Genomic DNA, 13,404 nt, shown 5'->3' with positions numbered 1-13,404 from the left:
CCATCCATTCCTTGCTCAGAGTTCACTGAAAATGTTCTGGAATCACTTCTAAGCTAAAACTCCTGGCAAGGAATTTTTAGGTTAAGTTAGGAGCTCTCTGAGAGGATTCTCAGAATCTTTAGGGATACGGGCCCTGATGTTTTAGAAAGCGACTGCTGTTTGAATGGTCATGTCGCATTATATCCGTCTTTTACGTCACTGACACAAGACAGACGCCAATTATGAGCTCCGGAGAAGACAAACGAGAAAGCATGGCGGCCATTGTTAAAGCACGGCTCTCTGTTTTCTCAGTGTCCTTCTTTCTCTAATTAATTTGTCAAAATTCTGTCGGTTACGACTGTGCAGAAATTGATAGACTGCTGCAACAACACCTACTCGCTCTGTAGCCGCCATTTTTACTTCCGTAAACAGAGCGCGTTGTCTGTGACGTCTTCTTTTGCGCATGCGGCCGCTTTGAGGGCCGTGAACCGTTCACACTAGAGCGCGTTTGCTGTCACATTTTATTTGTAGTGTGAACAAGCAGAGAAAAAAAAAAATCGGATTTGATCAAAAAATCGGAATTGAGCATTAAGACCTGCAGTGTGAACGTAGCCTAACATTCACATCTATGGGTGGATGCACCAGAGAGCACCTTGGGGTTAGTGTATGGCCCAAGGATATTTAGCAGGTGTGATATTTAGGTATCAAACCGCCCAGCTTCCAGTTAGTTGGTGCCCCTACACTTTATATTACACCCCAGCCTAAGACGGCCAGAGAATACCATAGAAGTAACTCCTTGTTCCTCACTCCCAGTGCTGCGGCAAGATTTGCACTCCAAACATTTTGGTGTATTTTCCACTTACAAAAGGTCAGGGTGGGTACAGCTGAAACTCACAGTGTTCTCAGGGGAATTACCCCAAAAATAAACAAAAGCAATGCAGGACTCTTACATCCTTCGCTAACAGAAACAGAAGAAATGTCTTTACCTGGGCTATTTGTAGAGAACTGACAGTACATACAAAGCTGCTAATCCAGCTCTTCTAGATTCAGACATTTCTTGATTCAGAAACACAACACAATCTGTCTGGGAGTCAGGAAGAAGGTGGAGCCAAACTGGTCTGGATGGGTATCAATTAAAAGGTGGTGCATCCAATCTCCAACAAGCTGCCACCTGCAGCTTACATGATAGAAAAGACTGAACAAAATGAACAGACATTATCGACCTTATCAGAGTGAAAACAAAGCAAACTGAGTCGTAACACTTTCAGTTGTCACATTCTCTCAGTGGTTATACTGGTTCTTAATGAGTCTGTCCTCTGTTAGGAAACTGGGAATGGACATCTACTCAGGAACCTTTGCTCTCATTGGAGCTGCTGCCTTCCTTGGAGGTGTGGTCAGAATGACCATCAGCCTCACTGTCATCCTCATTGAATCCACCAATGAAATCACATACGGGCTGCCCATCATGATTACGCTAATGGTACACAACCATGTGTTTTTGCACTTTGCACTGTTTGCCACTGTGACCTGAGTTCATGTGCAAATTCTTTTGTGTTGACTGTCAGGTTGCCAAGTGGACTGGTGATTTCTTCAACAAGGGCATCTATGATATACACATCCAGCTGAGAGGAGTGCCTCTGCTCGAGTGGGAGACTGAGGTAGAGATGGACAGGTAAGAATTGTTGTTGGCAACAAAAAAGGACAGTTGGCCCTTGTGGTGGATGAACTGTGTTGTCAGCATTGTCAGTAGGCGTTGGTATGCCTCCTTAGCCCAGAGCAGTTCAACTCTCCAGATCAATGCAGCTGCCAACCTCAAGTATCTATTCGTTTTTTTTCTTCTGTTGCCTACATCATTGAACTTCTACAGCCTTATCTTCCTAGCACGTCTCTGAGGTCATGTGATCAGGGTCTTCTTGTCATTCATCATACAAAGCTGAGAACTAAACGAGACAGCTTTTGCCACTGTGGCTCCCAGACTGTGGAACTCTGTCCCACTGAGCATAAGATCTCTGGACTCAGTAGCTTCTTTCAAAAAACAACTAAATCACACTTTTTAGAATTGCATTTTGCTAACTGGTGTCTGTTTGTTTTATGCTTTGTTATCCTTGTGTGAAGCACAAGAAATGTCTAGAAAGGTGCTATATAAATAAAGTTTTACTTACTTACTTGCTTACACAAAGCACAGGTCTGATACTTCATTGTTCCATCCAATGCTCGTCTGGGGCCGGATTGTGGAGCTAGCACCCTAAAAGCAAGAATGCCCAGAGCTTCAGCTTATCTACGGGAACCACAATCTCATTCTTTCGATCGCTACCCAGAGCTTGTGACCACAGGTCATGTAGGGATGTAAATCGATCAGAAAAGCTTTACTTTTATGCTTCGCTCTTTATTTACCAAGACGAATCGGTACTGTAGACGCAGCATCAACCCATGTGTTAATCTGCCTCTCTTCTCACTTGTGAAAAACACCCTGTTATGACCCGGCTTGAAAGCCGCAACATAAATATGGAGACGAACACCAGAATTTCAACAAGAATAGTTTTTTCTAAAATTACATGGCAAGTTGGCTAAAGTAGCTGGCACCACCAAGGCAAAGACTAGTGATCCTCCCTGAAAGCCTGCCTCAGGTATGCCTTTATCCACACCTGACTAGGTGTGGTCAATTAGCAACAGCTGAACACTCTTGCACTGTCACTGCAAAGAGATTAGGGACTGCAGAGGGGCGTAACACACCCTGAGACCCCGAGACACAATGCTCGGACCTTTATGGCGCCTCCTGCAGGTGGTGGGTCTACAGAAGAGAGACGGGCTGAGTCCGGCCAAACCCCATGGGCTAAAGCCCACCCACCAGGCACTCTCCATCGAGCTACCTCCCCAGGCCTGACTCGAGGGTGTGGCCCCAGTAATCCTGTCCCGGGGAGGGTACAAAACGAGCCTCCTCAACCTAGCATCACTGGAGCACACAAACCCCTCCACCATGGTGGGCAGCTGAAGGGTTAAGGTGGAAATTGAAAAATGAGGTGGTTTATGACAAGACTTTATATTGCAGAGCTGATCTGTCAGGGGATTTGATGTTGCCTTTCATCGGTGAATACACGCCTCAAACTGTTTAGATGCTTGAGATTTTTGCAAATAGTTGAAAAAAATGTAGGTGAAAAATGAATTTAGTCCATTTTGGTGAAAGGCTGAAGCAGTGTCAAAGCTTCCTCGATGCACTTCATCAAAAAGACAAAGCTGTCAGTCTCAGCATTAGCATGAGAGGCTCTGTCTCGTTTTCTGCCTTTACAGATTCTAGGAACGCCATAATAAGCCTGCAGTGTGAGGGTGAGGTTAAAAACCCAAACTGTGTGATTCGAGCATGGTCGCTCTTCCTGTGGACTCAGGTTGTCTTTATCTCTCATTTCTTCAAGGCTGACAGCCAGTGATATCATGGAGACCAACTTGACTTACGTGTACCCCCACACCCGAGTCCAGTCTCTAGTCAGCATTCTGCGCACCACGGTCTACCATGCCTTCCCCGTAGTTACTGAAAACCGTCAGAATGAGAGGGATTTCATGAAGGGCAACATCCTGATCAGCAACAATATCCACTTCAAGGTATGTCCTGCTCTTTTACAGAGCTCAAGCTTCCCGTCCAAATGGAGGTGATTAAGGCTCCCCCCACCAGGGGCAGCAGTGACTTTGAAACATTTCTTTAGTGACACTGTAGCCCCTCCAGCAATGTCCTTCAGGTTGCTTCTGCTTTGTTCTTCGTTTTTTCTAATTCCTCATTGCTCGTCCCATAATATAGTTTTGATACAGACACGTCATTGATTTAACAAAGAGCATGCAGACTTTTACAGCAGTCAGTAATTTGTATAATTCTGAAAAGAATGTGGATTTGTTTCCCTTCCAAGATTAAGAATTAAACAACAGTAGAAACTATGATTGATTTGGTCAGCTCTATTTTGCCGTGTCATTCATGCAAATTGATCCTCACAGTGTAAACCTTTGGTGTATCAGTCTGTCCAGTAAGGAAGCAGAAACCAACATGCATCAGTTTCATCTGCTTGGGTGCAAATGAAAGTGTGAACATGAAGAGAACGGGGAGCCACCGGTGGTCTCCACATATGTATGTGCAGCCTGAGTGTGTCTGCAGTGCACTTGTTGTCACTTGTGAAGCAGATCAAATGGATTCATACGGTTTGTGCTTCCTAACAGGTCAGACTGTGATGATCGAGTTTTCTGTCACTGGTTCTATCATTTCGATGGTCTGTGTTGAAGTAGTGTTTAACAAAACCTAGAGGCAGCAGGAAATGTTACTGAGCTAAATAAAGTATAAAAACCAAAGTAACATCAGCTACCGAGCTTGTATTTTTGTCTCCAGGGAGAATCAGTGGGTTTGAAAGTGCGAGCCCATAGGTTTGGCTCTGTAGTGAGCAAAGCTTTGCAATATGTTGATGTGCAGATAATTATTTAAGAATTTCATGTTTCTTTATTTTTGGATGAAATCATTGTTGTGGTTTTTGAAGGCTGTGTTTTCTTCTAACCCTTGACTGTTACATGTAGAAATCCAGTGTTGTGTCACGTGCGGGCGAACAGCGACGGCGCTGCCAGTCCATGAAGTCGTACCCATCGAGCGAGCTGAGGAATGTTTGCGATGAGCAAAGTGCTGCAGTCGAACCTTCAGAAGAGGGAGAAGACCTGCTGCAGCAGATGTTAGAGAGGAGGTAGGCCAGATAAACACATCCAGACAGTCTCTGAAGTTTTACCTCTAAATTTGATCTCAGTGGATTTTAAATCAAACAATCAAGTTGTGATTAAAGTGCAGACATCAAGCTCTTATTCAGGATGTCTGATAACAATACGGCAGTAACTATTAATACTTAGACATTTATAGTTTCAGAGGGCCAGAAGTAATTAGACAGCTGACTGACGAGCACTCGGCCTAGTGTAGCATAGCAATAACCGAGTTCAGGGTCACCTGATCCAGCCCTAACTATGTGTTTTATGAAAAAGGAACGTTTTTAGACTAATCTTAAAAGTACGGACAGTGTCTGTGTCCCAAATAAAAACTGGGAGATCCACAGACGAGAGGCTTGAAAGCTGAAACCTGGATAAAATGGGGCCTAATTATTTAAGGTTTTTTATTTGGTAAATGGACCGAAAACACAAACATTTATACCGGAGTTGGTCAGGCTTAGCATCTTGCCCAAGGTATGTATTTGTCATGCAGACTGGTGCAGCCAGGGAATCAAACCACCTCCCGATTAGGAGATGACCCGCTGAGCTACAGCTACAGCCACCCCTTGAGAGGAAAGATTTAAAATTCAGAGAAGTTTGAATGTTACAGATTTGATTACAATCTCTTGTCATCATCAGTGTCAGAGGTTTGTTTTTTGGTTTTTGAAGTTTGTCCAAAATAATTCTTTAGACCAAGAGGAGGCAGTATAACCAAGGGGCCCCAGAAGCAGCGCTCAGGAGCAGGGGTGGGAACTCCAGGGGCCGCTGTCCTGCAGGCTTTAGATGTGTCAGCTGATTTAACCCTCTCAGGCTCAAATTAAGTTTTTGTTGCTAATGCACAAAAGAATACCTGCAGTGGTACTTCTGAGTAAAAAAAACTCATAAAATATGTATGTGGGGTAATCAGGTTGTTAGCTTTTAACTGTTGCAAATCTGCAACGCCTGCCTTGAGAGGGTTAAATGGCTAAATTACCTCCTCAACAAGTCCTGAAGTTCTCCAGAGGCCTGGTAATGAACTGAACATTTGATTCAGGTGTGTTGAACCAGGGTGATACCCAAAACCTGCAGGACACCGGCCCTCAAGTCCTGGAGTTCCCACCCCTGCTCCAGATAGATGACAAATGACCAGAGAAGCTGATGTCGAATGGCGTAGTATAATGAGTTGAACTCCTAATATTTACCACAAGTTTTTGAATTTACTCCTGATGCTGTCAGTGCACATAGTAACTACAAGTATTTGTAACACTGCCTTTCATTCTGTCTGTGTTTTCTTTGTGGTGCATAATAACTGCAAATAAATCTGGCACTCCTGTGATTTCTGTGCTGCAGGCATGCTCCCTACCCTAACCTGTACCCAGACCAGTCTCCCAGTGAGGAGTGGACCATGGAGGAGCGCTTCAGGCCGCTAACCTTTCACGGTCTCATCCTTCGCTCCCAGCTGGTTAACCTGCTCATACGAGGGGTGTGCTACGCCGAGAACCAGTCGGTCAGTCATTGACACACATGTGTAGATAATAAATGAGATGACTTTTTCTTATACGAGCAGTTTCTCTGTACCCTCTGACGCAGAGCACCAATCAGCCTAGGTTGTCGTATGCAGAGATGACTGAAGATTACCCACGCTACCCTGACATCCATGACCTCGACCTCACCCTGCTCAGCCCTCGCATGATAGTGGTACGTTCGATTTACCCGACTGAGACAGAAAATAATCAAGCAGAAAACTCAGATTCATTAACAGGCCGTCCTTTCTGTGTACCCAGGATGTCACCCCCTACATGAACCCGTGTCCCTACACTGTTTCACCCAATGCCCGCATCTCCCAGGTGTTTAACCTCTTCAGGACTATGGGCCTGCGACACTTACCCGTGGTTAATGCTGTTGGAGAAGTAAGTGATTTGGGCTTTCATGCCTCTAGTAAACGTGTGAGGAAGCCACAGAGTTGTTGTGTTATGTTGTCCTCACCAACTCAACTCTTTTTTTTTTCTTTTTTTTTTTTTTAGATTGTGGGAATAATCACACGACACAATTTAACCCACGAGTTCCTGATGGCCAAACTGCGACAGCACTACATCACCATTTGACCCAGCTGCCTCCCCTCAAACCTCCTCCATCCCTGATAGCGTTCTGACACACACACATGCACATACATCCTCTGTACAGTAGGGGGCGTCGTTATCCAGGTAACGAAACCTTTCAGCTGTCAATCACTGCAGTCTTTTTGGTCTTCTTCAGTCCAACCTCCAGTGTGCTAACACACACACACACACACACACACACACACACACACACACACACACACACACACACACACACACACCTACACACACACACACACACACACACAATAAACCATAAACCACAGATATCGATGCTGATTATTCAAGAACACTTGCTGTGCATTCAAGCTGTGAGCCGCAGAGTCATCCTGCCATCTGATGAAACAGCTGCAGAATGATTGATAGCATTAAAAGCATTACACACGTTAATGCGAGATTCTCACTAGTATTCTGATAATTCTCAAGGACATTATGTGTTCCCAGAGGAGGAACAGGTCCATGCACGTCCACCTTCCTACAAATATTTAACTCTAGAAGTGACGGCAAGGATTTTTCTGTCATATATAAACATGAAGCAGCTTGTTTATCCAGTGAGAATGCACCATTAACCCTGTCGTCAGTACATTTGGTGAACATTTTATCATCTTAATTTGTCTTTTGTTTTGCTGAGCTTCCAACGTGTCTCCACTGGTTAAAGAGTTGATACTAAAAAGAAAGAAAAACTCAAAGACCCTACAGTACTAGAGGGAGAACCCCAGCAGTCAGCAGCAGCAATGGTAAGAAGGAAGAGCCCCCTTTAAACGGGAGAGATCTTCGTGTGGTTTGAGGGGGAAACCAACCGAACAGCTCTTAGACAGAAGGAAGATCTGCATCTTATAATAAATTCAAACTAGCATGTCCGTCTCACTCTAATCATCTAAAAGCAGCAGCGGCTTCAGTGCGTTGCTGATTGTTTTTCTCGCAGTTTGACGCACAGGACACAAACTTCCAAAATGAAATGTCATCTACTGAGGATTCCCGAATGGCTTCATGACTGAATGTTGCTTTTGATGTTTTGATTTTGCTTTATCACTATAGCACTTTTATTTTTGTCTGTATATTATTTGAATCTTTGTGATGAACTGGATATGTGCGCTAAAAGCAGGCGGATGTCCCCACGGTCTGACACTAACCCAGAGCTCAGCAGTAACGTTGTGACCTTGTTGCACATGCCGTACTGTAACATTTGTAACCACTTGAGCTGTCTGTAAATCCACAGAGTTCAGTGTTGGACTTGTGAGGGCTGTGATGATCAGGTTTCACTGACCAACGTGTTATGTCATTTAAATATTTTTTAATGCAGAGCCATATTTTAGAAAAACAAATGTCTATTAAGTATTTTGTTTCTCATACTATTACTTTTTTCAACAATATGTTTCTAATCTGATTTTCCGGTACATCATTTCACTGTCATTCCTAAAAGGGACTAAAGATGTGAGTAAAGGCAAGTCAAAGAGGTGAAATTCCTTTATGTGTATGGTTATTTTATTATTGGCAAGCACAACAGCACACGTGTACGTCAAACATTTCTTATTTTAGTGTAGCCCCTGCGCTTTGGTTTATTTTTATACAGTTTTATCTTTATGATTTACTGACTCTAGTCTGAATCGCTCACTGATGGGCCGAGGCTGTCCTGGATCGTGGTCACATACTAGAGAACGCGCGATGTAAAACCATTCTTATGTTGCCCTCTGTTCTATGACTTAAATAAAGATCCTTGTTTTGTGTGTTTGTGTTTGTTTTGGTTTAAATAAGATGTACGGTCCGTCCTTTCTGTAAGCATTGGGGCGGTGTGTAAAACAGAATGTAGTGATTAGCAATAAAGGCATCGTTTATTCAGAACAGAATAAAATCAGAGGTTAAAAAGAGGAAATGTACCATGATGGCAGCAACATGTCTCACTGGACGTTTACTGCTCTCTTGTTTTCATTTTTATAGTTCATCTTGTTTCACATTGTGCCAGCTGTCTTTAATTGGTGAAAGATCTGCATTGCAGCCAGGCAATTTCAACACTTTTTTTACTATTGTACTACGAAGCCATGCTGTTATAATAGATGCAGTGTTCCATGTAGTTCAGTTCAATTCTATTTATATGCCACCAAATCACAACAACAGCTTTATGTTGTGAAGTAAAGACCCAACAATCAAACATCCCCCTTGGAGCAAGCACTTGGCAACAGTGGGAAAGAAAAACTCTGTTTCAGCATGAGAAAACCTCCAATATGCAGAGAGTTTATGGAAGTGAACTTTATGCTATGGACAACAATGCAAAGTGGGGATGAAAGGTGGTTTTACAGTAACATTTGTAGTGCAGAGAACTAACATGGTCCATATAGAGCTTTGTATTTTGCCTGAGAAGCAGTTCTTAAACGGTACCGTTGTTTTTGTTGTAAAATATGTGTGGTTTCTTATTTACGTGTTCATTTTGGGATCTAACTGGGTAAATCATTTTATTCAGTAATCACAGAAGCTGCACTTTAGACAAGAGGGCTTGGAGGGAATCTGGAGGCAACCACTCCAGTGCTGCATGGGCTGTTTTTGTGGGGGGATTATACATCTGTGGGGCAGCTTGGAGGGATGAGGGAGGTGCCTGGTGTTATATAGTTCTCCTAGTTCAGTGTTTTATTAGGAGGAGATCTTATTTCAAGTTGTTCACATTTATTTTTGGTTTTGTTTTACTGTATGACATTGATTGTGGCACAATTTATTTTGATAACCCTTATTTTGTATGGCAGTGGAAATCAATCAGAGACATACATTTACATGACTAATTATATAACTCCATGCATAGTCAGGAGCTTCCTGGTCTTGATATCAGTGGGTTCTATCTCTTCCTTTGGCCAGCTTATTATCCCAGCAGGTTACCTGATCAGGTTTTGATAGCCCGGATCTTGTTCTTACCGTTCAGCTGACTCCTCAGGACTTGCCTGACCCTCTGCAGGTACTTGGTGGTTGCAGCTTTTCTATCAGCCTCTTCATGGTTCCCATTTGCCTGTGGGATCCCCAGGTACCTGGAGCTGTCCTCTGTGTCTGCAATGTTGCCTTCTGGTAGTTCAGTCCCTCAGTTCTGACTACCTTCCCTCTCTTTGTTACCATCCAACTACACTTCTCCACTCCGAACAACATTCCGATGTCCTTGCTGTAGATCCTGGTGGTGTGGATCAGTGACTCTCGTTCATTCTTGGCATACAGCTTGATGTCATCCATGTATCCGTAGAGTGTCTTGTCAATGATCTGAGGGGGTTCGGGCCTATGCAGAACAGCATAATTTGCGCTTTGGCACAGTACTACTGTTTGCTCTTGACTGAGTAACTTTGTTGGCATGTTTGTATGTCTCCATTTTGGCCAAAGTTATAATGTTATACCATAACGATGCACACATCCTATCCTGTTTCTCGTTATGATGCTTCAGCACTAAAGTAATCCAGTGGCAGTTGTCAGTATTGCACTGCTACAAACCATAACTGTGGATAGTTAGCAGTTAGCCAAACGTCATTTCCCAAACAGATACAGTTTAAAAAGGCATTTATGTTGCTATTGTGGTGTAACATGTATGTGTCATTATGGTTTGTTGTTTGTAACACTGTCATCCTAGATCAGCCGAGGCTGATGGCTAACCTCTGAGTCCAATTCTGAGGTTTTTACCTGGTAAAACTTTTTTCATCATGGAGATTTCAAATAAAATCACTAGCAAATAATAAAAACATAATATGTCAGTCTCTTCGATGCTATAATGACGATGTGACACTTTATACTCTAACAGACCCTTCACACTTGAACATGATGATGAGAGGTGATGGTATTTATGAGAGGCTCTTTCCATCTGACCTGAGCTGATTGAATACAATCCTGTCATTTACCTCCAGCCATTAAAAAGCGTCACCCGTAACCAGCAGGGTAATCAAAGGATGGCTTATGTAACAGACTTTTTAATAGGAGAAATACAGATTATTATGATGGATTATTAAAATAAGACTAGAAAAATCCTCGTACTGCATGAAAAATGTAGCCAGACTGCTAATGGTGATGATGTGGCTGTAAGCTCTTGTAGAAGAAGAAATCTGGTGCTATGCATCATGTTTGCTTTAACAGATTATTCTGTTTTACATACATACAGTGGACTAAAAGAGCATCTTAACCAAATAAATCACTAAATCTGACAGGCTTTCACCATGTAATGACTTGATTCATAAGGGTGGAAAAAAGATGTAAGAACTTCTCCATGAGTGACATTTAATAAATGTTACATTCCAAGATTATTTTAATGTCCTAATTCATGTTAGACCCTGGGTTTCTACATTAATTGTTGCTGATGTTATCAGGTTATTTTATATTGGAAAATATGTTGAAAAACATATTCTGATTAATTTTAGTGTTTATTAAATGTTGTGTGAAATAACTAGGCAGCTTAGAGCAGATGAAACTGTTTAGTATCATGGTGCAGAAACAATAACTCGTGCTGCTGTCCTCTCAGGGTGAATCACAGACCATGTGTCATGGCTGAAGAATTTCTAGCAGCCTGAGACGGTGCGTAGCACAATTACGAGCTTTGCTTTTGACAACATAAATAAGGCAAAACAAGGAGGGAGAATCACAGCTGACACTACACGTAGCACTGGCAGTCAGGGAGCGTCTGCAGAGGAGAGGCAGGATTAGTGTGGACAGGAAGAGTTGGCTAAGGTTACGGCAGCTAGTGACTCTTACAGACTTCTGAGAACCGGGGAAGAATTTCCTGTAGGAGACTTGTGAGGATGACTTGGCAGGAGCCGTGGAGAGCTGGGAGGCAAGCCCTGCCAGATGAAAGAAGAGGGAAAAACATCCAGTCTGCCCCGATCCTGACACCAAACTAGTCTCATATTGGTTTCTTGAACATCACAATGAGGTCATCACATCCAAAAGCCAGTGTGGAGTCTATGCCACAGATAAAGCAGCTCTAAAGGCTGAAAGAAAAACTTCAGACACAGAAATATAGATAGAGTATAACAACAAAAACCTAAACCCATTACCAAGGCAACAACTTTTATTTATCTATTCTACTTATTGCGGTCAGGCAGGAAGTCTCCCCCGTCTTTGTTTCTACCTTCAGATCCATGTATTTTTTTCTCTTTCTGTTTGCTCAGCTGCATGTTTTTCTTATTTTTATCAATCGAATCTTTCCAGAGTTAAACATGGCTTCTCTCTCTGTACTCAGTGAGCTGTGAACTGCATCTGGACATACAGCACCAGTTATGATAACTTTACTTACAATACTAGTTGTTGACAGTGTTACAGTATATCAGATAAACACTTTTGTGTTTACATCATCATCTCATTAATGCTGCCGTTCTAACAGGTGTCTTTGTTGGCTCACTTTCATACATGACTATTTTTTTTCCATCTTTCGTCCTTTTCGTATACGTATTATCCTCCTCTGCTGCCCTCCCCTCTTCCACACTCATGTCAGCCACACTCACTTGTCCTGAGGTGTGGAAGGTGGCTGAGATCGTTAGGGGAAATGACTCTTGTGCTGCATTCCAGCTCTGATAATAAAACTGCCACAAGGGGGGACAGCGTGATGACTGCAACACTGCAGTGATTAGAGCGAACACGCTCTCTGTCTGACTCGTTTGCTGCTCCTTTCAGTTGCTCTGTGTCAGTCGGTTGGTTTTTCCTGCCTTGCTTATATAAGCCTTTTAATGATGTCAAAAGAGAAGTATCACTTTCTGAAATATCACAGTAGCTGAAACTTGCATAATTTGACCACTGATACGTCTCACAAAGGCTTTCAAAGAGCAGGTCAATCATTTCATTTCTTCAAGAACAGAGGCAGCAGCCATTTAGCCTGCTTGTATTATATTCATATTTATGTAACATGTAGTTCAGAGTTTAAATGTGTCATTTCAGGTTGTGTTTACCTGTTATAAATACAACTGTGCCTTTCAGATGCACATTAGTTACTAAAGTAGCATGCACACACTAGCAGTGGCGTGTTCATCCAAGACTGCGAAACGAACTTTGTTGAGTGTGATGACAGTTAGTCCCTAAGAACCCACAGTCTGGAATGTCCAGAGTGATGGGTGACCCGTGCTCGCGCACTGGAATTAACCACGCCATCACGCAGTCATCATGTCAAGCTTTGTTCACTGTGGCTTAAAACAGCAGCTTTACCACACATACAACATTTATTAAACAATAGTTATTAATATCAGCTGATGTTTTATCAAAACACTTTCAAATTTACTTCTGCCTACTCCTTTTCAAACAACTGTATGGAATGATTTTATGAAACGTTGGTGAATGTATATGTTTGAAATAAAAAAGAACTGAACTGCACTGAAATTTGCAGTCAGCTTCAAGTCTCTGTTTGTTAAGTCCAGTTACGCACACACCTCACCAGTGGCTCACAGTTCTCATACATGTCTGCCACCAACCTCACATACTTCTTATCAGAGGTGGCAAAAGTACACGCTTTCTTTACTTAAGTAGAAGTACAGATACCTGTGTTTAAAAAATCTCCAGTAAATGTTGAAGTACTGAAGAAACAGAGAGTGAAAAAGTACCAGCTCTGAAATGTACTCATTATTATTATATTCTATTATATTCTATAGTCTACATATTATTCAAA

General features: G+C 42.5%; 1 protein-coding gene across 1 annotated transcript in view; it reads left to right on the top strand.

Annotated features, from left to right (window-relative positions):
• Positions 1 to 7,003, top strand: part of clcn6 (chloride channel 6) — a 23,217-nt gene extending 16,214 nt beyond the window's left edge. The window contains exons 17-24 of the mRNA XM_005745877.2: positions 1,303 to 1,459; positions 1,545 to 1,651; positions 3,390 to 3,576; positions 4,528 to 4,688; positions 6,031 to 6,187; positions 6,271 to 6,378; positions 6,465 to 6,590; positions 6,705 to 7,003. Of these exons, the coding sequence (XP_005745934.1) occupies positions 1,303 to 1,459; positions 1,545 to 1,651; positions 3,390 to 3,576; positions 4,528 to 4,688; positions 6,031 to 6,187; positions 6,271 to 6,378; positions 6,465 to 6,590; positions 6,705 to 6,785 (1,084 nt within the window). The 3' untranslated portion in view covers positions 6,786 to 7,003. The remainder of the gene's footprint in view (positions 1 to 1,302; positions 1,460 to 1,544; positions 1,652 to 3,389; positions 3,577 to 4,527; positions 4,689 to 6,030; positions 6,188 to 6,270; positions 6,379 to 6,464; positions 6,591 to 6,704) is intronic.
• The last annotated feature ends 6,401 nt before the right edge of the window (positions 7,004 to 13,404 follow it).

Source organism: Pundamilia nyererei, unplaced genomic scaffold (assembly GCF_000239375.1).
Source record: "Pundamilia nyererei isolate P.nyererei 1_Seehausen unplaced genomic scaffold, PunNye1.0 scaffold00169, whole genome shotgun sequence".
NCBI classification, from domain to species: domain Eukaryota; kingdom Metazoa; phylum Chordata; class Actinopteri; order Cichliformes; family Cichlidae; genus Pundamilia; species Pundamilia nyererei.
Note: the sequence above shows the minus strand (reverse complement) of the source record. Positions and strands in the feature narration are given on the sequence as shown.